We start from the raw sequence: 26,002 nt of genomic DNA, 5'->3' as shown, positions 1-26,002 counted from the left end.
TTGGTTGTGATAGAACAACTTGTGATAAAAATCATCAACATTGGTTTGTCCAAGTGGTCCCACATCATTTGTAGTGATCCTCTCATTATTAATTGTTGAGAATAGTTGGATGTTCGTTAAAGGAGTGAGCTCAATAGCTGGTGGCTGAGATAAATGCACACTATCTACAAGATTTTCATCATTCCAGTCTTGTACATTACTTTCAACCATATTTTGTACATCACTTTGGATTGCCACTTGATGTTTAACTATGCATCCTTGAACTTCTTGTTTAACTTCGCAAATATTATCAATTTGTGTAGCTTTACTAGCAACTAAGTAAGTGTTGCCCTTATATAACATTGATGATACGTTATCGTCATCCAAGAAATGTATTCATATATCTTCACCATTTAATTTTGGAATACATTTATACCAGAGGACCATTAGCTCTTTCATATATTCAGTTTATGGGACATTAATGATAAAAATTCTTATGACTGTTATTTTTAGAGAGCATTATAGATCTCCAAAGGGTTTGCTTAGTGCTACCATAGTTTACAAATACCATTTCAGCAGGCATCATAACTGCCTACACAAACCACACAACAGATCACTCAGTTAACAACTCTAAAAACCAACAACCCACAATAAATGCTTGTGCACAATCAACCCCAACCACATCTAACTAAATGAATGCACCCTAACCCCAACCAAATAGAGATAAATATTGACAAAACCACTGAATATTGATAAGCAACAAACAAAAATAAGTATATATATATATATATGAAAATCCCTAAAGATCGTAAACTCTAAACATTAAATGAGAGAAAAAAAGATATTGCAACCTTGCATAAGATAGAGCAAACAACTTTCGCAGGAATCAACGGAAGGGTTGGGGTTCTCGAGGGAGCAGGAGGAGGATTGAGGTTACTGCTATTTCCAGATACAAATGATAAAAACGAAAAAAAAAACCTAAAACATTTATATGGGCCAAAATTTTGCAAGAAAAAAGAATTGCACAATATAGGTGTGATTAAAATAAGAAATTTTACAATATCAGACTTTCACATTTTTTCATAATTTCGTAATACTTCATGCGATACTCATCTTCAATTTTATAATTATCTAACTTCCATAAAAATTATGATTTTCGCTGGTGATCACACAAATTGTTTGGAATTTTGCAATATTTTTTAGAATTTCGCAACTTCAGATGCAATTTTGTTGGCAAGTTCCATGGGTGTATTATTTTAGCGTCATGACGTGCAAAAATGAGAAATTCGCACCTATGAGGGGTAAAAGCACAAAAAAATTGAGAACCTGTGATATTCTTCATTCAGCCGATTTGGTAAATTGTGGGGCATTCTCAAAAACATGTTATTTTTGCCATACATTATGATCGTTTTTCGAAGAATAAATATTTTATACTAATGAAGGTATGGAACTTTGGAGTTAAAATATATATGTGCAAGCTATATCAACTTAATCTTGTATGGTAGAAGCATTTATTGCACGCTGCCCTGTGTTGGGACATTGCAAGTTCAAATCCCAATGGTATGGTTGTATAACTGGTGGGGGGTCTGCCTAACCCCAGCTTGTCTATAAAAAAACTTATATAATGTAACCACATTGATGCGGTTAGGATGGTCTTCTTTTTAAGGATCAGATTTTGGGTAGTGTTTTTTTCAACTTAGGAACACGATCTTTTATGAGATTTTGGTACATTAGGAACCACTGATTTTTTATTCCCGTCAAAAAACCTACTTACATGTCATGATCACATGTTCACAACTAGAAGGTTTGATGACTTGATCCATTGATAAATTAAAATAAAAAGGGTGATTTCTACGAAAATAGTTTCATACCTTCATTAGTAATACCATATATTTACTGAACATAAAAATGCATTTAGAATTTGATTGAATTCTATTAAAACTCAATGTACTTTTTTGATAATTTTTTCTTAATTTTCCTGGTATTCTCGACTTTTATGATTCTTTAAATTTAAAAAGTCAAGTTTTTCAAATAGACCCATTCAAAACGGTTCGTTCCGTCCGATTCAGGCTGATTTTCTGAATCTTTTGGAAACCGATTCGATTTAAAAATCGATTTTGGCAACATTGCAGCCAAAACCGATTCAAGAATCCCAGCGGTTAAAATATTCCAAAAGAATAAAAAAAACTCCTGGAGATTCGCTTCTCCTCCAAACGATCCCCGCCGTCCATATCCGTGCATCTTGCGCACAGTCAACGGCCCAGATTGCTCCTCCCGCCCTGCCCCCACCTATTTGAATTTAAAGCAAACTCGAACGTTACGCTGAACCCGAAAACCTCTCCCTCTCTCTCTAACGTTACACTGAACCCCAGAACCTCTGTCTCTCTTTCTCTCTCTCTCTCGGGTTTTGCAGGGTGCTCTCAATGGAGGATCCCTGCGTCAGGAAAACCCTAGGGACACTGAGCGACTCCCATTTCGCTTCAAGGAAGGCTGAGGAATCAGGTAGCTTCACTCTATCTCTCTCTGTGCTCATTCTTTTTTATTCTTTGTGATCGATGTGATGGGGATGATGGATTTAGGGTTATGGTTTTCTTGGTTTCTGATTCTTGCCATATTCTTGCAGCCGCGCGGAGGTTCCAGGCGGCGGCGTGGCTCCGGAGCATCCTAGACAGGTCGCTGAAGCTCTCGACGCAGCCGTCTGAGGAGGAGTTCCTCTCCTGCCTCAGGAATGGCTTGGTTCTCTGCAATGCCATCAACAAGATCAAGCCGGGAGCTGTTCCTAAGGTTTCTTGATTTAGGTCTTCCTTATTTTTCAATAGTTTCCTTTATGGGTTTATGCTTTTTCGTATTCTATTTCACACAATATATGCCAAAACGTTCATTTCTAGGCTTCCTTTAATACTAATTTCGGTGCGGTGATACTTGATTTGCCGTGTTCTTAGGTTGTTGGTCGAATTAGGGATTGGATTTTACTCTTTGAGTTTTTATGCGATTTTGTTTTGCAATATTAATTGACTTTTCCAGTCGTTTTCTGGTGTGCTATTTGCGAAAAAAACTTGTTAGGTTGTGGAGAGTCATTCGGCTTCGATTCCATCAGAATGTGAAAAATCACCATTGCCTGCTTATCAGTACTTTGAGAATGTGAGAAACTTTATACAAGCTGTAGAGGAAATTAAATTACCCGCTTTTGAAGCATCTGTTCTCGAAAGGGTATACAATTTTTTTCTCATCTACATTTCCACGCATATGCATGTGCTTCCGTTTATGTTTCTGATACGGGTAATGTTTCGTTAGGGCACATTGGAAGCCATTGGATCCACTGGGAAGATTGTGGATTGCATCCTGGCTCTTAAGTCTTACCATGAATGGATAAAGTGCGGGGGGAGTGGGTCGTGGAGGTATAATGGGAGTGGGCGGTCCCCAATGGTGCCACATTCTGGTGGAAGGAGTCGTGTTAATGTGAATGGGTCGGAGGAGTTCAAGATTCCTTGTAGAAGGTTGGATTTATCATCTTCGAGTGACAAGTGTAGAAGCCAGGATGAGAAGAGCCCATCTCATGATCAAGGTATTCACTGTCTAGCTGTAGTGAAGTGGTCTCCCCCCAAATTGTCTCTATTCACTTGATAGGATAATGTAATTTTTTTTAAAATTGTGCAGACTCAGATTCTGTTAATTCGATTCTAAGACAAGTTGCTAAGTCACTATTTGATGCAAAGGAAAATATTGACCAACGCCATCTTGATTCCCTTCTTGGCAATGCGGTGAGAATGACACTTGAGCTAACACTAATTTTGCCAAATTTAGTAAGACTGAAGTACCTGATTGTTGTTCTTGGATTATGTTTTGAGATATATACTTGTGTTGATGAAAGTTTATAATTATCAATGGTATTTTTTTCCTTGCAGGATCTTGGAAGGTTGATCTCCAATCACCTATTAAAGAAAAAACCAAACAGTTTTCCTCATGTGAGTGAGGCAATCCAATGATATAGCAAGAAGTCTGAGTGCTTCACCATTTTCTTGGATATCTTTAACATTTCCAAAAGGCTTCTACATTGTGCAACATGCTTGATAATTCACCACTGAAAAAATCTCTAAATATAAAAACACCAAATTTTTGATGAAAAAACAGAAAGAAACCTACAAAATACCCAAGAAAATGATGTTTCACTAGAGGAATAAATATGTTGTAGATTGACTTGTGGAATTTAAGGCTGAAGCTGATGGCTTTGCTATCTTATAAGAAAATATTTCTAGAGAAAAATCTTTTAGAAAGCTGAATATTATGCTTCAATGACTAGAAAGAATAGAAAAAAGAATAAAAAGCCCAAACTTTTTCCTGAACTCCAGATTTGTGTGTTGATACTGCAGCTTCTGCGGTAATGCACAATGACCAACTGCTAAATGAGCATAATAGAAACAAAATAATTATTTAGTATTGAAAGAAAGAATTCGATGCAAATTTGAAAATTTTAACAGCTTTTATATCAGTTTGCCAGGAAATCTATTGTCATCTCTATACATACATATGGATATAAAGTGCAGACCCTTCAAAACATCTTGGAATGAGAAAAAAATCAATTGTGAAGAAAGGATCAGACAAACTTTTTTTCCTTTTCAACTCTTAATAAAGGTGTCTCCAAAGTACCAAAGAGAACAGAAGTTTCAAAACATAGCAATGCTCACTTCCAAGAAAATTGTATTTTTTAGTATCGAGTTTGTCATGTGTCCCTTTTTCAGCTTATATAATTTTCTAATTTATAGTTGGAGGCATTTCTTAAAGAACAAACAATGATCGGGGAGAACTTGTCAACATGTGCGCCAAGTGCTTTGCCTGCAGCTGAACCTTATAAGGTTTACATTCTTGAACTTCTTTAATTTGTAAGATTATGTAAATTTAAAATTTCAAGCAATGGTCATGTGAGTTCATTGTTTGTAAAGAATTAATACACTGATCATCCATAACGTCAACATGTAATGGGACCAGTTACCAAGTTGGTAACTGTAAAAGAAGTGGTTTCACTTGAATGGAACAATGACAATTTTTTTGATCCTCTAGGGCATTTTACCCTTGTATATGTATGTCTTTCTTGATGTACTATTTGATTATAATGTTGTATCATTGGGTTTTCTTGCAAATCTCAGCTTGTAATAATATCTATTAATGGTTGACCTCAGGGTTTAAGATTTACCCAGAGAAAAAGACACATCCTAAACTGAAAAGAACAGAAAAATCTAGATTTAATGACTGAATACCTATAATTGAATTTAACATAAACATTGAGTTTTTCTTGCAAAGCTCAGCATGTAATAATATCTATGATGGTTGGACTCATGTTTCAAGATTTACCAAAAAGACACATCCTAAAATGAAAAAAAAAAATAGAAAAATCAATATTTAATGATGAATATGCACCGCTGTAATTGAATTTAACATGATGACCACCGGCTTATCCCAACTGTCAGGAGGGAACCAGAAATGGGAAATGTCTTGAGAAACGAAAATATAAAAAGGGTTTTTCTCAAACTTGTGAAACAGGATGTGGGAAAATGAACGGGAGTGGAATTAGGAAACAAATGGTGAGACTATTGGAAAACATTTAAGAAGAGAAAAATTTTTATTTTGAGAAAATTTAAAAGGTTTAAGATGGTGATAATGTATATATAACTACAAATGTATTGGTGTTTTCCTTACCAAACAAATATGTTGTTACAGAAATATGATTTTGCATATACTAATACAACAAGACTTTTCATAGAAATTGTGAATCCAATAGTATACTTGATCATCCATATAGTTCTACAAATACAAAACTATAAAATAAAGATCATATTATTTCTTAATTCATACTTCATTCAAACAAATGTAGCATATAGTGGCAACTTATATGATTTTTTTTTGTAAAAAAATCAAATATTTATCTTAAAATGATTAATTATAAAAACAGTTTGAGGATAAATAACTGATCTTGCAATTTGGGGGATTTAGGGTTTTGAAAATGAGGTTTTAACAAAATGACATAACTACCCTTGCATAATGAAGGCATTACAACTCTTTTCTATAGTATTTTCATGCAAGAGGGCTTTTTTTTATTAATACTGACTAATATCATTTATATCCCAGTTCCCTACTTCAATGAAACCCGTTTTACGTGGGTATGGAAACATGTTTCCTGAAGAAGGAAAACTCATTTCCCTGATGATGGGAAACACATTTTCCTCAAATTTTTAGTGTTTCCCTCGTGTTTCTAGAACACAAAAGTTTGCGTTGTGGAACCTTTTATTGGGAAACACATTTCTCATTTTCTATGGGTATTTACGATAAGCGTGCCCAATACTAACCTGAAACCTGTGAGATACTGAATACGAAAGACATTGTTTCTTGTTGCATTGGATAAATTCTAAGCTATGACTAGAAATATTGTTGTGGAGTTTTTAAAATTTTGTGGGATATAATTCATTCCTTGCCTTCAGGGTTGTAGATCTTGCTTAACAAAGGGGAATTGTACACATTTGTCTCTCTTGGAGTCTCAGGGGGAAGAGATCAAGGTACACAACTTTTGACTTTGTAACCTTTTGCTTCCTTTCATAGATACCTACATTGGTTGACTGATAGCTTATTTTTTGTTGATTTTTTCCATTAGATGTAAAAAAAAATTAATAGCTTACATACTGCACCATCTTCAACTACATGTATACTTTTTTGTTGATGTTCCATTGAACATGTGGGATGGTAGATGGTTATCCTCTTTGGTTCCTTCTTATCTCTTTAACAAACATTTGGGAATTACAACATTGTCGACATCTCTCTTTGTTCAAATAATATATTATACTTTTACTATTTTTATGGTTTTTTAGAGTAATAATTGTCTTGTGGTAATTCTTGTTAGTCAAATAAAAATAACAAAGCCTAAGACTTCGTTTGATTGGCTTTTTTATCCTTTCAGACTCTTTTTTTCCTTACTCAAAGTTCACTTACATGTCTTAGATTGTTTTTGCTTATGAATTGTCAACCTGAGATGCTGTAATAACCTTTAGATGGCTAGGGTTGAGTTTTGCCATAGCAAGTAATATTTGGTAAAGTTAAAACTTTCCTTTTATCTTAATGGTGTCAAAAAAAAAATTCTCTCATACTTCATATGTATTGTGCATGACATGATCTATTACTCTTATCCATAGGCTACTAGAGGCGATGCCACATCCTCTCCCAATTTATTACGTGCTGTAAAAGGCAAAAGTTAATGCAAATGCATTATGCCATGTCTCGGATGCAAATTAAGCATGCAACGTCTAGATATTTTTTCAAGTCCTTTCAGAAAACTTGTTGCAGATATAGAGTTTTGGAAGAGCTACTAGAACCAAAAAGAAGTTTGACTATGTAATAGAAATTGGTTTTTTAATTCTTTATTTCAGTCTCCTAGTTATTGAAGTGCAATGACCGCCACTGATTTGGAAACTTGGGTCCTTTTGCTATTGATGGCAATGAGACTTTGGAAAAGAGAGAGCATGTATTGCTGTATTCTCTAGGTGAGACATCTTAGTTGAATCATGAGTAATATTAACATGTATCCAAGATTTTTTTTGTCTGAATTATGAAGTAATGCATCACTACTAGATCCAATTGCTGTGAATATTTTCTAATCCTTTTCAATGTAAAACTAGTAGGTCCACATGGGTCCAGGTCAATATTGATGTCGTTAAAAAAACAATCTGGCTTTTGGAAAATAATTAGATAAATATTTGTTGCATGATAAATACCAAACTTGGACATAGAAAAATATGGTGCATGTAACCCAGTATTGTAAGTATCATACTGTATTATACAATACGGTATGATGCCGGTCATTACTTTGGGCCTAATCAATACGATACACACCTGTATTGAGACACGGGTGCATATCATAGCTGTATCATACGATACACCCCCTGTATTATAACATACACCCTGATACAGGGTGTATCTTACAATGCACAATTAGTGCATTTTATGTTGCACTTAATTTGTTTTTTTTTCTGTTTTTTTTTAAATATATAAGACTCCTTAAGGTGAGTTTGTGTTTACTCCTAAAGAACTTGAGAGTGATTTAGGGCTTGATTTCTTGCAAGAAGAAGAAGTCTTCATTTTTGTTTGAACTTAAAAAAAATTGGTTATGTAAAATTTTTAAGTATTGAAAAACACTTGGGGATTTTGTTTTTGTTTATGTAAACGATCTTATGACTTGTTGTAACGCCCCAAAATTTCAACTTTCAAACCTTTCATAAAACAGGCAAGAGACTAAAAGAATCTCTTTATTTCAGAGTTGGTTTAAGAAATAAGCGGAAGCCCATCCTTTTGTTAATTTTAGAAAGGCAAGTTGACCACTTTGGGCACGTTAGCTGAAGAACCAAAACATACAACCCATGCTACTTGAAAAAGGCACTTTCATTAAAAGAAGGTTCCAAAAGTACAAAATTCGGATGTCCCAAGGAAAATCCATTACAAGACCCAAAAACATCAGGACGCGAGCTAAGAGCAGGAAGAAGAGAGTCTTGAAACCATCTTGCCATCGCGCCATCGCCCGTGAAGTGCCTATTCATCACCTGTACCCATAGACTGGGTTAGTTTCGCTAAAGAAACTAGTAGGTGCACAAGATAGACTACAAGGAAACTGAATTATGTACATTTCATTCAGTAGGTTACGCAGTTTAAAGTAGATAAGCAGTTAAACAGGTAAGCAATGCAAGCAGATAAATAGTGCAAACGCGTATGTAGTGCAAGCGAATCAGTAGTGCAAGCGAGTCAATAGTGCAAGCGAGTGCAAGCGAGTCCAAGTGAGTCAGTAGTGCAAGCGAGTGCAAGTGAGTCCAAGTGAGTCAGTAGTGCAAGCGAGTGCAAGTGAGTCTCACTACTCAACAACCAGTGTGAACAGACTTTATGTTTCGATATTACTGGCCCGCGGGTACGCGCAGGCAAAACGTAGAAACAACTGAGACTAGTTCGGGCGTCTGTTATTCTATGTATTTGAATAACCCGAAAAGCTAGTTGAGTCCGCTCCAGAGGGACGGCTTTAGCCGAGAGAGGATTCCCCGAAGGAGGCAGTGCCACGGATGCATCCAACTTCTGCAGAAGTTTTGAGCTAACTATTGTAGCCCCTTTCCCCTAACTCCAATGACTGGGGAGGCCGGATCATTGCCCGTAGGGTGGTTGTTAACAACCTGTCCATTGGAGTTTGTACCGTCCTGTCCTCTCCCTTGACAGACCACTTGAAACGAACAGGTACGTTAGGGGTTGCTTAACTAACGACCCACTCTATGTTGTAGTCTTTAAACCACTCAAGCATCTTGCCTGTGAAGGCGAATGTGAGGTCATTTATGTGATTTCAGCATTGTGCATTTCGCACTGTTCGTGGTCGCACGCCCGTCTCATCCGATCATCGCAGTACTAGACGTGTCGTGCACGACTACAAGTACTCTAGGATGAAGGGGGTATAGCTCCTCAAAAGAAGCCTCAACAGGAGTGTTTCACAAGGATGTAAAGTTTATCAACTTTACTATATCCTTTGAAACAGCAGTACCTTGTGCCAACATTATGCCTGCGATTTTCTAGAACCTCATCCGCTATCGGGGTATCTACATGCCTCGCATGACTCGACACCGGCCTCGATAGACGGGATACATGTTTCTCAACAGAACCTCCAACTCGTCTGCAGGACTGCATACTTAAGGAGTCAGGATCCTTGCAAGGTATCCCCCTCCTTAGACGAGGATGTAACGCTAGCTCCCATCTCAACTCTCGTCGCAAGAGAGAGAGGTGAATGCCTGAGGATGCCTTTAAGGCATATGCAAAGAGCAAAAACCTGTGCGGCATCTGCAATAGCAAAGCAGTAATAATACATACAAAAACAAGAGCCTAGGCGCAAAGCGCGGCGACAAGGTAAAGGCGGTAAGCAGAAGTGCGACACTGAACCTCGCCACGATGCGTGACGGCACATACAAACCATAAGCAAGAATGCAACACGAGATCTCGACGTGATACACGATGGTAAGTATAGACTGACATAAGGTAAAGGGCAAGGATCGTGAAACCGCGTCCTTGAGTTAAGTGCATACTCGTATAAATATATATATATATATATATATATATATATATATATTTGTATATATATATATATATTCATTTTATTGATCGTTTTTAGTTTAATTGAACTTAATTCAATTATCCAAGTCTTTCGTACAATCTTCCCCTACCTTGGAGGGTTACGAGCTTGCCGACGTCTGCGGACGTACACAATTGACGGCTCGGGTCGCGGAGCGCGAATGAGATCCGTCGTAGCTGCGAATATGCGATATTAACATGCAAGCCCCGACAAAGCAAAAGCAAGGCAAAGACTCAACTTCTCCAATACATAGAGTTGGGGCCAACGGTCCCAAATGACTCAAAACCAAAAAGGATGGGGCAGGGCCAAATGAGCCTTGCCGCCCAAAGAGGGATGTAGTCAATGTGAGCAGATGACTCACGTTCACTAGGAATTCCTCGCTGGAGATCACAATTGTAATAATCTGTCCCCATTACGATGTAGCTTCCAAAGATTCCCCGGGTCTGTCGACCAAGGGTATAGGCTTGCGCACAAAAGGGGCAGGGGATCGGCCCCTACTGGCAAACAAAAAGGCAGGGGCCGATGGCCCCTGTTAGCAAACAGAAAGGCAGGGGCCAATGGCCTCTGCTGGCACACAGAAAGGCAAAGGCCGATGGCCCCTGCTGGCAAACGAAAGGCAGGGGCCTATGCCCCTGCTGACCAAAGAAAGGCAGGGGCCATAGGCCCCTGCTGGCAAACAAAAGGCAGGGGCCTATGCCCCTGCTGACCAAAGAAAGGCAGGGGCCATAGGCCCCTGCTGGCAAACAAAAGGCAGGGGCCTATGCCCCTGCTGACGAAAGAAAGGCAGGGGCCATAGGCCCCTGCTGGCAAATGAAAGGCAGGGGCCGATGGCCCCCTGCTGGTGCAAAAGAAAGGCAGGGGCCATGGGCCCCTGCTGGCGCAACAAAAAGGGGCAGGGAGGAGGGGCTCGACCCCTCCCCTGCCGTAGCAGAGAGCAGGGAAGAGGGGCCCAGCCCCTCCCCTGCCGTACGGAAGTAGGGAGGGGGCTCCGCCCCTCGCCTGCCGTACGAAAGCAGGGAGGAGGCTCAGCCCTCCCCTCCCTGTGCAACGAAGAACCGAGGGGGGGGAGGAATGGGAGAGAGAGAGAGAGAGAGAGACGGAAAAAAGGGAGAAGAAGAGGAGGGAGAACGTACCTGGTGGTCGGCGGCGGCGGCGGAGAGAGGTCGCAAATGGCGGCAGCAGACGAGCGAGGGAGAGTCGGGAGGCGGTGAGGGAGAAGAGACAGCGAGGGGGAGGGTTTCGTATTTGAAACCCCCCCCCCTGCCTTATCTTTTTAAAGGCACGAGGGAGGCGGTGCCTCCATTGGGTCCGGGTCGGGTCCGGGTCCGGATCCGACCCGAATCCTAACCTTTTTTTTTTTTTTAACGGGTTGTTACATCCTACCCTCCTTAAAAATAATTTCGTCCGCGAAATTTTTATTCCTTACACTGGTCAAAATACAAGTCAGGGTATTTTTCCCTGATATCCGACTCGGGCTCCCATGTACATTCATTTATTCCATGGTGTTGCCAACGTACTTTTACAAGAGAAATCGTCTTCGATCTGAGCACTTGGTCTCGACGGTCAACGATTGCCACTGGTCTTTCCTCGAACGTCAAGTCCTTTTGGATATCCACATCATCATAATGAATGATGTGTGATGGGTCGTGAACGTATCTTCTCAGCATAGATACGTGGAAGACGTCGTGGATCTGAGCGTACTGAGGAGGCAGCGCAACACGATAAGCCGCCTCACCTATCCGATCCAGGATCTCAAAAGGTCCGACGAACCGGGGACTCAGCTTTCCTTTCTTCCCAAAACGGAAAACGCTCTTTGTAGGAGATACCTTAACAAAAACCATATCTCCTGTTGAGAACTCCAGCTCTCTACGTCGACGATCAACGTAACACTTCTGCCGACTCTGCGCGGTACGCAAACGTTCCCTGATCATCTGCACTTGCTGAGTATAGTGTTGTAGCACTATAGGTGAATCTAACATCCGCTCACCAACCTCATCCCAGTAAATAGGTGATCGACAAGGCTTCCCGTACAAAGCTTCGTACGGGGCCATACCGATACTCGCATGATAACTATTATTGTACGCGAATTCTGCCAACCCGGTATGAGAGTCCCATTCTCCCTTCCAGTCTAACATGCACGCTCGCAGCATGTCCTCCAAAGTCTGAATCGTGCGTTCAGATTGTCCGTCGGTCTGAGGGTGGAAAGCGGTGCTGAATTTCAGTTTCGTGCCCAAGGCCAACTGCAGTTGTCCCCAAAACCTGGAGGTGAACCTCGGGTCACGATCGGAGATGATTGACACAGGAACACCGTGCAATCTCACAATCTCCCTGACATAGAGATCTGCCAAGCTGTCCAGGGACTGACTGAGCCGAATAGGGAGGAAATGCGCCGATTTAGTGAGTCGATCCACGATCACCCAAATCGCATCGTGTTTCCTCCGCGTCCTTGGCAAACCGACGATGAAGTCCATCGTGATGTCCTCCCACTTCCATTGTGGAATCTCCATCTGCTGCATCACTCCGCCTGGTCGCTGGTGCTCGATCTTAACCTGTTGGCAAGTCAAACACTTCGAAACGTATTCGGCTACGTCCCGCTTCATTCCACTCCACCAATATCTGCGCTGCAAATCTTTGAACATCTTTGTGCCGCCCGGGTGAATCGTGTACCTGGACTTGTGGGCTTCAGCGAGAATCTCATCTCTCAAAATAGGGTCTTTTGGCACCCAGAGACGATCCTTACGCCATACACCTCCTTCCTCCAGTTATCGGCCATGTCTGGGTCGGGCTTGCCATCGAAGGTCGGGGGGTCAAGCTTCAGGAATTTCTCATACGTCACTGCGGTATGCGGCTTCGGCTCAGAAACGGGCGCTGGTTCCCTTTGAGAACGAATCTGGTCTCGCATAGCCGCTGCTAGGGAACTTATGGAATCCAACACGAATCCCCGCTGATCTGACCAATCGTCAGCAGACCCTTCATTCGAGTTTCTTGCCATCCTTGGAGTAAACAAGGAATACCAATAATTAGAATTTTCAGGAGGCTCGAAATAAGCCAGAAACATAAGTACTATTCATGTTTAACATGAGTAGTTTAGGAAAACCCAGCAATGCTGGTACATAAGCAGAACGCGTCAAGCCTCTTAGCTTAACAATGCAAAAAAAACACCTACTAAGCAAAAAGAAAGGTATACTCACAGCGCGATGCGGATGCTCAATGGTCAAGAATCCTTACTTCCCTTAGCTCTGATACCAAGATGTAACGCCCCAAAATTTCAACTTTCAAACCTTTCATAAAACAGGCAAGAGACTAAAAGAATCTCTTTATTTCAGAGTTGGTTTAAGAAATAAGCGGAAGCCCATCCTTTTGTTAATTTTAGAAAGGCAAGTTGACCACTTTGGGCACGTTAGCTGAAGAACCAAAACATACAACCCATGCTACTTGAAAAAGGCACTTTCATTAAAAGAAGGTTCCAAAAGTACAAAATTCGGATGTCCCAAGGAAAATCCATTACAAGACCCAAAAACATCAGGACGCGAGCTAAGAGCAGGAAGAAGAGAGTCTTGAAACCATCTTGCCATCGCGCCATCGCCCGTGAAGTGCCTATTCATCACCTGTACCCATAGACTGGGTTAGTTTCGCTAAAGAAACTAGTAGGTGCACAAGATAGACTACAAGGAAACTGAATTATGTACATTTCATTCAGTAGGTTACGCAGTTTAAAGTAGATAAGCAGTTAAACAGGTAAGCAATGCAAGCAGATAAATAGTGCAAACGCGTATGTAGTGCAAGCGAATCAGTAGTGCAAGCGAGTCAATAGTGCAAGCGAGTCCAAGTGAGTCAGTAGTGCAAGTGAGTGCAAGTGAGTCCAAGTGAGTCAGTAGTGCAAGCGAGTGCAAGTGAGTCTCACTACTCAACAACCAGTGTGAACAGACTTTATGTTTCGATATTACTGGCCCGCGGGTACGCGCAGGCAAAACGTAGAAACAACTGAGACTAGTTCGGGCGTCTGTTATTCTATGTATTTGAATAACCCGAAAAGCTAGTTGAGTCCGCTCCAGAGGGACGGCTTTAGCCGAGAGAGGATTCCCCGAAGGAGGCAGTGCCACGGATGCATCCAACTTCTGCAGAAGTTTTGAGCTAACTATTGTAGCCCCTTTCCCCTAACTCCAATGACTGGGGAGGCCGGATCATTGCCCGTAGGGTGGTTGTTAACAACCTGTCCATTGGAGTTTGTACCGTCCTGTCCTCTCCCTTGACAGACCACTTGAAACGAACAGGTACGTTAGGGGTTGCTTAACTAACGACCCACTCTATGCTGTAGTCTTTAAACCACTCAAGCATCTTGCCTGTGAAGGCGAATGTGAGGCCATTTATGTGATTTCAGCATTGTGCATTTCGCACTGTTCGTGGTCGCACGCCCGTCTCATCCGATCATCGCAGTACTAGACGTGTCGTGCACGACTACAAGTACTCTAGGATGAAGGGGGTATAGCTCCTCAAAAGAAGCCTCAACAGGAGTGTTTCACAAGGATGTAAAGTTTATCAACTTTACTATATCCTTTGAAACAGCAGTACCTTGTGCCAACATTATGCCTGCGATTTTCTAGAACCTCATCCGCTATCGGGGTATCTACATGCCTCGCATGACTCGACACCGGCCTCGATAGACGGGATACATGTTTCTCAACAGAACCTCCAACTCGTCTGCAGGACTGCATACTTAAGGAGTCAGGATCCTTGCAAGGTATCCCCCTCCTTAGACGAGGATGTAACGCTAGCTCCCATCTCAACTCTCGTCGCAAGAGAGAGAGGTGAATGCCTGAGGATGCCTTTAAGGCATATGCAAAGAGCAAAAACCTGTGCGGCATCTGCAATAGCAAAGCAGTAATAATACATACAAAAACAAGAGCCTAGGCGCAAAGCGCGGCGACAAGGTAAAGGCGGTAAGCAGAAGTGCGACACTGAACCTCGCCACGATGCGTGACGGCACATACAAACCATAAGCAAGAATGCAACACGAGATCTCGACGTGATACACGATGGTAAGTATAGACTGACATAAGGTAAAGGGCAAGGATCGTGAAACCGCGTCCTTGAGTTAAGTGCATACTCGTATAAATATATATATATATATATATATATATATATATATATATATATATATATATTTGTATATATATATATATATATATTCATTTTATTGATCGTTTTTAGTTTAATTGAACTTAATTCAATTATCCAAGTCTTTCGTACAATCTTCCCCTACCTTGGAGGGTTACGAGCTTGCCGACGTCTGCGGACGTACACAATTGACGGCTCGGGTCGCGGAGCGCGAATGAGATCCGTCGTAGCTGCGAATATGCGATATTAACATGCAAGCCCCGACAAAGCAAAAGCAAGGCAAAGACTCAACTTCTCCAATACATAGAGTTGGGGCCAACGGTCCCAAATGACTCAAAACCAAAAAGGATGGGGCAGGGCCAAATGAGCCTTGCCGCCCAAAGAGGGATGTAGTCAATGTGAGCAGATGACTCACGTTCACTAGGAATTCCTCGCTGGAGATCACAATTGTAATAATCTGTCCCCATTACGATGTAGCTTCCAAAGATTCCCCGGGTCTGTCGACCAAGGGTATAGGCTTGCGCACAAAAGGGGCAGGGGATCGGCCCCTACTGGCAAACAAAAAGGCAGGGGCCGATGGCCCCTGTTAGCAAACAGAAAGGCAGGGGCCAATGGCCTCTGCTGGCACACAGAAAGGCAAAGGCCGATGGCCCCTGCTGGCAAACGAAAGGCAGGGGCCTATGCCCCTGCTGACCAAAGAAAGGCAGGGGCCATAGGCCCCTGCTGGCAAACAAAAGGCAGGGGCCTATGCCCCTGCTGACCAAAGAAAGGCAGGGGCCATAGGCCCCTGCTGGCAAACAAAAGGCAGGGGCCTATGCCCCTGCTGACCAAAGAAAGGCAGGGGCCATAGGCCCCTGCTGGCAAACAAAAGGCAGGGGCCTATGCCCCTGCTGACGAAAGAAAGGCAGGGGCCATAGGCCCCTGCTGGCAAATGAAAGGCAGGGGCCGATGGCCCCCTGCTGGTGCAAAAGAAAGGCAGGGGCCATGGGCCCCTGCTGGCAAATGAAAGGCAGGGGCCGATGGCCCCCTGCTGGTGCAAAAGAAAGGCAGGGGCCATGGGCCCCTGCTGGTGCAAAAGAAAGGCAGGGGCCGATGGCCCCTGCTGGCGCAACAAAAAGGGGCAGGGAGGAGGGGCTCGACCCCTCCCCTGCCGTAGCAGAGAGCAGGGAAGAGGGGCCCAGCCCCTCCCCTGCCGTACGGAAGTAGGGAGGGGGCTCCGCCCCTCGCCTGCCGTACGAAAGCAGGGAGGAGGCTCAGCCCTCCCCTCCCTGTGCAACGAAGAACCGAGGGGGGGGAGGAATGGGAGAGAGAGAGAGAGAGACGGAAAAAAAGGGAGAAGAAGAGGAGGGAGAACGTACCTGGTGGTCGGCGGCGGCGGCGGAGAGAGGTCGCAAATGGCGGCAGCAGACGAGCGAGGGAGAGTCGGGAGGCGGTGAGGGAGAAGAGACAGCGAGGGGGAGGGTTTCGTATTTGAAACCCCCCCTGCCTTATCTTTTTAAAGGCACGAGGGAGGCGGTGCCTCCATTGGGTCCGGGTCGGGTCCGGGTCCGGATCCGACCCGAATCCTAACCATTTTTTTTTTAACGGGTTGTTACACTTGTTAGCTTAGTGTTGTTTATTACTTCATAATTTACACTTTTCTTATGAGATATGCATGCCATTCATAGCAGCTCATGGAGACATAAAAGCTTCATATGTGATTTTATGGTTGTATTTTGTGCAATTCACCATTGTTTAATGTGATATGATTTTTTAGAACTGTTGCTACTTTTTTTTTATTTTCTTGATTTTTTTGGATTTTTTTGGATTTTTTTATTAAAAATTTATGATACGTCTACGATACGATACAATATGATATGGTGTTACTTTGGGCCCCGACTGTTATGGGTAATGATACGATACTTACAACCATGATGTAACCTATATTGGACAATCTATGACAAGCTCTAAGTCTAGGTTCTCGCACTTAGGTACCGTTTGGATGACACCTCAAACCTAGTTTTAAATTGGGTTTTGGGTGTAAACTAAGTTTTGTGCCGAAAACCTAGGTTTTTAGTGTGTTTGGGTGACACCAAAACCAGGTTTTCTTAAAACCTGGCTAAGTGAAAAAGGCCCCCCAACACCCTCTTTCTCTCTCCTCTCCTCCACCTCCCTACACACCGGTGTCAATTCGGCCAGTTTTCCGCCAGTCACAAGCCAGAAAACTCTTTTTTTTTTCTTTTCAGCAGTGGAGGTGGCTGGCCAGCCACCAACTGTGAAATGGCTGGCCAGCCTTTTCTTAAATTTCTTTTTATTTTTTAACCTGGTCGGCCATTTTCCGACCAGCCTCCGGCCGAGAAATGGCTGGCCTGGGGTTGCCCATGCCTGGCAACCCAAGGCCAGCCATTTCCCGGCCGTTGGCTGGCCAGCCTTTTCCTTTTCTATTTTGAGTTTTTTCATGTTGATGGCTGGCTAGTAATTTTTCAGCCAGCCACCGACCGAGAACTGGCCTGTCCAGTGGTTGGCCAGGAAATGGCAGTCCTTAATTTTTTCTTTTCTTTTTTTCTGTTTGGTCTTTTCACCCAAACAATCCATGTTGAGTTGGTTTTCGGCAAACCAGATTTGCCCAAAACCTGATTTGAAGCAAAACCAGGTTTGCCCCCCCCTGTCATCCAAACAGGGTGTTAAAGAAAAGTTGGATTAATTCTTATTTTTGAATGTTGTCTAACAAACAACTTTGTTTGGCTAGTTGAGCTAGGCTCGTGAAGGTAATATATTTGGCTTTCACTTCTATGAGAAGTAAAGGGTGTCAACTAGATTTGACATGCATTTTTATTCAATGAGAGCATGTATGCATTAAGATCAATTATCGTTAACCTTTGTGTTGACATTGTCAGTTCAAATACATTTTTTGAATGTTGTCTAACAAATAACTTGGTTTGGCTAGTTGAGCTAGGCTTGTGAAGTTTATATATATTTGGCTTTTACTTCTATGAGAAGTAAAGGGTGTAAACTAGATTTGACATGCATTTTATTCAATGATAGCGTGTATGCATTAAGATCAATTATCGTTAACCTCTGTGTTGACGTTGTCAGTTCAAATACATTTTCTCATAGATCATCTTTTGCAAAGATGATCTCGAGTTGCTATGGTCATTGGCAATTTTTCATGTACTCTTGTCATTCTTTTATTATTTCTGTATGTTTATGAGTAACTAAAAACTTCATTATGCATCTACAACTTTCAATTATACATTTCCATTTTGTATTATGTATACATGTTTGCATCCATGGTCGGGGAGGAGGGAGGGGTGGAAGATGGTTCAGGGTTGGTTTTAGATGAGTGGATATTTGTATGGGTGGTTCAATGGGGTTTTCTTTCCATGTTTCTTGTATATATCTAGGCCGTATTTAGATGACATGTTTGAAAAATCTATTTTTGATGAAATTATTTTTTTCAAAATTGATTTATCTTAAAACTTATTCTTTAAAAGCAACATTTAATTTGGAGGTGTGTTTGAATGGCACATCTATTTTTTAAAATTAATTTATGGTTTTAGTTAAAATTTTTCTTGATTCCAATCAAAGAACACCTTGGGGCAATTGCAGGGGCTGCTTTAGGCATTGCAATAGTTTTTTTTTTCTGGTTATTAAATTTAAGGCAGCATAAGCCTTCTTTTTTGGTCAACTCTTTTAGTTCTAATGCTTGATAAACAAATGCACAGCAACAAAAACCATGTAATCTTGTAGGAATACGCTTGGACATCGGCTGATAACTTTGATGGCTCTTCCCTAAAACACAAGTTCCACCAATAGCAAGGCTGCTAGGCTTAGCATGACTAGCTGCTCAATGTATAGGTGAACCCAAACTCCACTTTGAGTTCACTAGAGATTGTTTCCTTGGAGGAACAATAAGAAGGAAAAATTTTTGCTTGAGGAAGACCTACCTTTAGATATTTTGGATTTCATCATCTTGTTCATTTTCCTAGTGGTACTCTGACAATGTGGAGTTTTTGGGGCTATGTCATGAGGATACAGCATTTTATGAAGTTTACAAAATGTCTAGCATATAAAGGGGCACGATCATGAGCCAAAATGGAGTGTCCTTGTGACGTACTTTTTGGTGCCACAACAGCATTTTCTACATCTGCTTGGTGGTGGTGAGGGGGTGGGGGAGGATGGGTGCCTTGGGAGAGAAATGTTAGTCATGGGCTTCATGATGTAGGTGTGCTTGTTGGAAATTGTTGGAAATGGGTGAGTTGTTAGAAGAGTGCCTTAGGTTAGAGGAGAGAGAGTGAATCATAGAGCTAATGAGAAGTTTAGCTTTAACAACCATAAAAGCTATTTTGTGATGTGTTCAATGGTTTGAGAGTTTTGACTGGATGGAACTAGAGGGCTGATGAATTCTTGTTATTGGCACAAGTAACTTAGTTGAAGATTATTTAGTTTCTTAGTACATTAATGCAATAGTGTGACTATATCGGCTTTAACGAGCTTTGATCTGCAGTACTCATTATGGAAGCTAGCATATGATCAGTTAAAATCAGTTCAACAAAGCCTCTGGTCATCAATATCTTTTGTTTGATATAAAAATGGGTGCTTGTATATGATTTTGAAGGATACAACTTTATGTTGCTCTTTGTTTTTTCATTGTTTTGAGACAAAAATGCAGTTTCATTGTGTTGGTTGTTGTGGATTGCTTTCCAAATGCTCACTGATGAATTTGATGTGATATATACTTGAATATGTATAATTTAAAAGATCTAGCTTAAAAGTTTTCCTTCTCTGTCTCTCTCATGTCCATATGTACATATATACAGATTTACATGCCTACATGTGTGCACGTGTATGAAGATAAGGCCCGTTTCTATATGTAGAGAATCAATTGAAGCAAACAATTTATAAGTTCTTTCTTTTGTGTAGGAACTCAAGACCCTACTGCTCAAGACAAGGAAGGATTTTGATGCATTGCAGTCTCAACTGCAGGTTGACCTCGTGCAATTGGGTACGCTGATGCATACCGACATGGATGACAAACATCATTTTGTGATTGTAACATACTTGAAGCTTTATACATGGAATGCTGGGATCTATAATATTAAGGCACTTTACAATGATCCTGTATGTCAGTTCTTATTATGCATATGCATTTTTATGCACATGGTATGTAATTCTTGGGATAACCTATGTCCCTTTTCTGTTTTCCAGAGAAGTGTGTTACTCAAAAGCTTGTGAACCTGATGGATTGAAAAGAATTTAAATCTTGTTATATATCTCGTCTTTAAAATACCAATAGCTAAGAGCTAGTTATTCAGATTATTTTATAAGCTGTTGTTATAAACATAATTTGTTGCCATACGTTTTTTTGTAGTTCAATTGCTTTCGTTTTTTAATGCTAGAGATGCTATACTAATGCAACCATCATAATGGGTAGAAAATTAGAATTCTGAAAGCGTGTTTTACTCAATGAACTGGCAATTTTCTTTTTTGCCAGGAGTTATGATGATGGATGAAAATAAATAAATTGTTACATCTGGAATTTCCTTTTATATTATGATTTTTGTATACTGTCAGTTTTTTGGGATGTTAAAGTTGCTATTTCCATGTTTCTTTCCTTTCAATCTCAATCCACATGTTTCTTCTCTCTGGTGTCCTCTATAGGGAATGAGGTGCAGGGACTTTCCACTGCTGCTCTTGGTTACCACCGTGTTGTAAAAGAAAATAGAAGTCTCTATAACATGCTCCAGGATCTAAAAGGTTAATTCTGTCGCAATTGAGTCTTAAATAAATAACCTGGCACAAAAAGGTGGATTTCTTAATGATTTCAAATTTCAGGGAATATACGAGTTTATTGCAGAATTAGGCCCTTGTTTGAAGATGGTTGTTCAACAGTTGATTTTATTGGAGAAGATGGGTCACTGACAATTGTGAATCCTCTAAAGCCGCAGAAGGATCCCCCAAAAACCTTCCAGTTCAACAAGGTCTTCGCTCCAACTTCCACACAAGGTTCTTCCATCTTTCATTCCCACCAGCCCCACCCTTTTCTATTGTTGGATATATTTATACTATCCTCAGTTTTTCTATAACCTCTTATGGTCAACAGATGAGGTGTATATGGATACTCAACCTCTAATCAGGTCTGTGATGGATGGTTACAACGTTTGCATCTTTGCATATGGTCAGACAGGCTCTGGAAAAACATATACAATGGTATATATACTTTTGCATATTTTTGGCATTCACATGTTGTATGGTTGTGCACATTTAGATTGCTTCAATTCCATTCTAATTTCCTGAAGTTCAGTCCATACAAATTGTATGGTTTAATTTTTGTTTCTTCAAATGCATCCTAGTGTGGGACCTCAAGCAGATTGAGCAATGATTTGGGGATCAATTACAAGGCTCTGGGCGATCTATTTAAGATATCTCAGGAAAGGAGTGACTATATGAAATATGAGGTACAGGTTCAGATGGTTGAGATATATAATGAGCAAGTAAGGGATCTACTTGCAGTAGAACCTTCAACTATAAAATATCCTTTTAATCTAGTACTTGTGATCTTCTGCCTCATTTCTCTTTCTTATTGCATATACATTTTGTTTTTTCTTTTGGTTTTGTGGAAGAATAATATGGAGCATGTTAGTTCTTTAATTCCTAACAAATTAGAAATTCGGAGCTCTACATGCAATGGATTGAATGTACCAGATGCTAGTCTACACCTTGTTCAGTCTTCAACAGACATCCGTAATCTGATGAATTTGGGAGAAAAGAATCGTGCTGTCAGTTCTACTGCCATGAATAACCGGAGCAGCCGCTCACATAGGTTAATTCTTCTTATTTGAGCTAACTTTTTCATATCTCTGTTCAATGATGATAATTATAATGCTAAGCCTCGTGTGCTTTCTTCAGTGTCTTGACAGTTCATGTGCAAGGCATTGATACATCTGGAAGCCTCATTCGCAGCTGCCTGCACTTAGTGGACCTTGCAGGAAGCGAGAGGGTGGACAAATCAGAAGCTACAGGGGACAGGTTGAAGGAGGCACAACATATCAACAAGTCTCTTTCTTGTTTGGGAGATGTAGTAGCTGCATTAGCTCAGAAGAGCTCATACATACCTTACAGAAATAGCAAGCTGACACAGTTGCTACAAGATTCCCTAGGTTGTATTGAAAACTGACTGCAGTGAGACTTATTGTCAGTGTCAATTTTGTCTAACTTTTTCTCCATCTTTGGTGAAATATATTTTAGGTGGCCAAGCGAAAACTTTGATGTTTGCTCATGTGAGTCCAGAAGCGGATTCTTATGCAGAAACCATTAGTACATTAAAATTTGCAGAAAGGGTTTCCTCTGTTGAACTCGGTGCTGCTCGTTTAAATAAAGAAAGTGGTGACATTCGAGAGCTTAGAGAACTGGTATTTAGTCAATGTTTTCACAATAGGCATGCTTTAAGATAGTTGTCTTAACTCCTTTGAAAAAGCATAATTGTGTATATTTAAATAGGCCAATTCGTAGATTGTGTTTATTCTGTTTGCAACCAATGTCTGATCCATGCAATCATGTTGGTGAGATTGCAAGCAATAATGACAACACTAAGTATTGCTGGTCTGTTCTGCAGGTGGAATGTCTCAAGAAGGCATTAGCAAAGAAGGAAGGGGAAACTATCATCCTGTCACAGAAAGTAAAGGAACTTAAATCTCCCCTTGAAAAACCAAAAATCAAGCTTGAAAATATCCCACCACATTCTCGACGAATGAGTATTGAAGGTCCTAGTTTTCTAAAGTCTGAACGAACAAGCTGTTTGAATACTACACAAGCACCTAAATCTCCTTTAGCTGCAACAAAATCTGGGATTGATCATACTCCAGTTCGTTCTCGGAGATTGAGCATAGAGAAGCCTGTGTATGGAAAGATTGATCTGCAACAGCCGAAGATCAGTAAGACAAGAAAAGTGAGCTGATGTGCTCTCTCCCACTTTTGATGGGAATGGACTTTGGATTTGTTTTTCATGTCACTTCGCTTTTTTTTCTTTTTCCTGGAGTTCTTGAGAAATGACTAATTCTAAGTTCTAACCTTTTTCTTGTTATTGTAGGTTCAAACTTACATGTCTAGTAGCATTTGCAGCATGATGACAGATCAGTCTCCTGGCTCATCTCAAGTTTTCTTCAAACCTGGTCAGCATGAAAATATTTTCGCATCAGAGAAAAATTCAGATATTGAATCTGAAAAACGTGCTGGATTGGCAGCAAAGCTTTATTGCCCTTATAACTCCTGTTCTAGCATGGATTTTAACAGTCAAATGTTTAGCGGGATGGATGTGCCTCTCCCATTACCTAGCACACCAGACTTCACCATGTTTGTGAAAACTGAAGGGTCTGATATTGAGAAGAAAAGTGAGGCAAGCCTCACCAGTAAGTTCCAGCTACTGAAATCTACTCATTCAAAAAGGAAGGGATCTCAGATAAAGAAATCACTGAACAATACAATAGGAAAATTGATTAATGGCTCTGAGAAAAGGTAAGCTGCATTTACACATTCATGAATGTATCTACTGAAGGCAACTCCAAGAACCAAATTTTTATGTGTCATGCACTGCAGGAATCTTCTTGGCCATTTAGAAACTCCATCACCTCTCTATGGTAGGAAAGAAAACAGTTATGGTGCAAAATCACCAGTTGCACCAAGTGCCAGCTCTCTTCGGAGGCAGTCGATGACTGGCACTCAGGTTGCAGGGCTGGAACCTTCACGAAGAGCTTCTCTAGGAGGAAAGACAAATACTTCTAGTAAGTTATGCTCTTCATTTGTGCCACGACAAAGATGAAGCATGAAAATATCGATCATATCTTCCAGGTGCTAGCCATCCCAAATGGCAGTGGCACTTGAACATGCACAAATTTGTGCTGTGTACAGTTGGCCAGAGTCGCTTGCATAGCACTATCATACATGACATGATCATGATTTTATCCTCCGTTTTTTAGCTCTTTTTAGTCTTCTGCTGGTCATTCCATTTAAATTTTAACAATTTAACTATTTTTATTGGGGGGGACTCAATGTTTAAATACGTATCTGTTTCCCTACAGATACAAGGGAGTCACAGTCATCCACCACTCCATCAACAGCCCAATCTACCAAGACAATGAAGAGGTGGTTGTAATGGTAACATTTTCATGTGCGATCCAAGACTGTCTAGATGTCTACATTTTTGGACATCAGCGGTTTGCTAACCCAGTTGATTACTATCTCAGTGACAAGCAGTTGAGAGAAATACCAGTATATGCAGTACATATCTGTGGGGTAGTTTGCAAAATTGTACCATATGCAACTGATGTACAGTTGTTCTTTTGAGAGTGTTCATTCTGATTGAACTCTGATTTCCTTGAATTTGTTTTTCGCATCTCTTTTATACTAGTTACAAATATTCCTAATAATATGAGAGAGAGAGAGAGAGAGCTTTATGAAGAAATCAATGGCAGTTGAATGCATTGAGTGGAGGATCCATGACCATAGACAAATCATGTGGCACATATCAGTGATTTCATATTTACTAGAGATGGTTATATGCCAATAGGGATCTGAGCTTTTTTCTAATGAAAAGTCCAATTACCAACTCAATGGCGGTGCAGTTTGCCAGATTGATTCAGGTACAATCAATTCGATCGACTAATGTCTGATCCATTCATGTTCTAAGCTAAACACAGAAGAAACTGTTATTCTGCGTGGTTGCCACAGTGGAAAATGTGGTTATAATAACAGCAACAACAATTTTAATAATAACTTTTGACACCTGAAGTTGGGAGATAATGAAAAATAAGTCCAAGCTTTTGATGTTAAAATCGCAACTAAACTTTTTTATGTTACCTGAAAAAACCCAGGGTTTACTTCCGTCAAAATTGCCGTTAAATGTGTCTTGTGCAATTACCAAAACTTAGACGTGTTTTTTATTTTTATTTTCAAAATACAAATATTGTTTTGAGGGCAAATCAGTGACCTCATCTTATTAACTTAACTTGAGTTAGTTGCTACCCAAGTTAAATTGATGGAAATGTGTTTTGGTATGTTTTTAACAATATCTAAAACCTAGGTGTGCTTTTTATTATCGCCTAAACTTCAGGCACGTTTTTTGAAAATTTTCCTAATAATAATAATTCATACCTTGCAGCTCGCAACTCGTATAGAATAAGTGAGCCAAGTATGAATAATGGCTGTTCATTTCAGATCAGATCGTATAGGCTCGTTTAAAAGTTTATATAAATTGTGTATGCCCTACAGTTACCGGAAGCTTCTTAGATAGGTGGGAAGCCTGCTTCCAAGAAACTCGCTTCGGAAGCGTGATACTCCTCGCTTCCAAAACTTGATGAGAATCTCATATCCCACGCTTGTCATATGCTTTCCACATGCTTCATCTATTTTTCTTATATGTTTTCTTACTCTACTTTTCTTGTTTTATGTATTTTCGCTCACGCTTCTCACTTACTTCCATGTGATTTCTCTAAATTGGCAGTCATCATTTTTAGATTTTGTTAAAAAATTAATTCTTACACTAAAAATCATGAAATTTAAGAATACTCACATTTATTTTAGTTTTTATTTGTGTTCAATTTATATTCCCATTCAATTCTTCTATTGCTTTTTTTCTCTATTCCTCGCTTCCCACTTCCTATACATTTTAAAATGCATCGCTTCTTGCTTCTGCTTCCCGTGTCGTCTTTCACTTTTGCTTTCTAGTTTGGCAACCTTGGTATGCCCTATATCGCAAGATAGTGTACCTCAACTAGTTAGGTTCGTGTACACGCC

The 26,002-nt window shown here is 40.5% G+C and overlaps 1 protein-coding gene across 1 annotated transcript; it reads left to right on the top strand.

The window, feature by feature from the left end:
• The first annotated feature begins 2,402 nt into the window (after positions 1-2,402).
• On the top strand, positions 2,403-24,553 carry LOC149837003 (P-loop nucleoside triphosphate hydrolases superfamily protein with CH (Calponin Homology) domain-containing protein). The gene is made up of 19 exons (XM_090007946.1): positions 2,403-2,481; positions 2,603-2,763; positions 3,043-3,189; positions 3,274-3,544; positions 3,637-3,740; positions 3,885-3,944; positions 6,453-6,527; positions 20,135-20,216; positions 20,873-20,968; positions 21,047-21,217; positions 21,315-21,421; positions 21,565-21,723; positions 21,847-22,034; positions 22,121-22,371; positions 22,460-22,623; positions 22,827-23,159; positions 23,301-23,725; positions 23,807-23,995; positions 24,289-24,553. Exons 1-19 carry the CDS (start codon positions 2,403-2,405, stop codon positions 24,551-24,553), a joined length of 3,327 nt encoding a protein of 1,108 aa, XP_089864072.1.
• Positions 24,554-26,002: the final 1,449 nt, after the last annotated feature.

This window comes from Nuphar pumila, chromosome 5, assembly GCF_984573655.1.
Source record: "Nuphar pumila chromosome 5, dmNupPumi1.hap1.1, whole genome shotgun sequence".
In the NCBI taxonomy this organism is placed as follows: domain Eukaryota; kingdom Viridiplantae; phylum Streptophyta; class Magnoliopsida; order Nymphaeales; family Nymphaeaceae; genus Nuphar; species Nuphar pumila.
This window is presented reverse-complemented; position numbering and strand designations above follow the sequence as displayed.

Excerpts from the sequence above, each read along its gene's own strand:
- LOC149837003 (XM_090007946.1), top strand. The coding sequence starts at position 2,403 with ATGGAGGATCCCTGCGTCAGGAAAACCCTAGGGACACTGAGCGACTCC. Across the intron at positions 21,218-21,314 it reads CGCTCCAACTTCCACACAAG|ATGAGGTGTATATGGATACT; the intron begins GTTCTTCCATCT and ends TATGGTCAACAG. Across the intron at positions 23,726-23,806 it reads ATTAATGGCTCTGAGAAAAG|GAATCTTCTTGGCCATTTAG; the intron begins GTAAGCTGCATT and ends CATGCACTGCAG.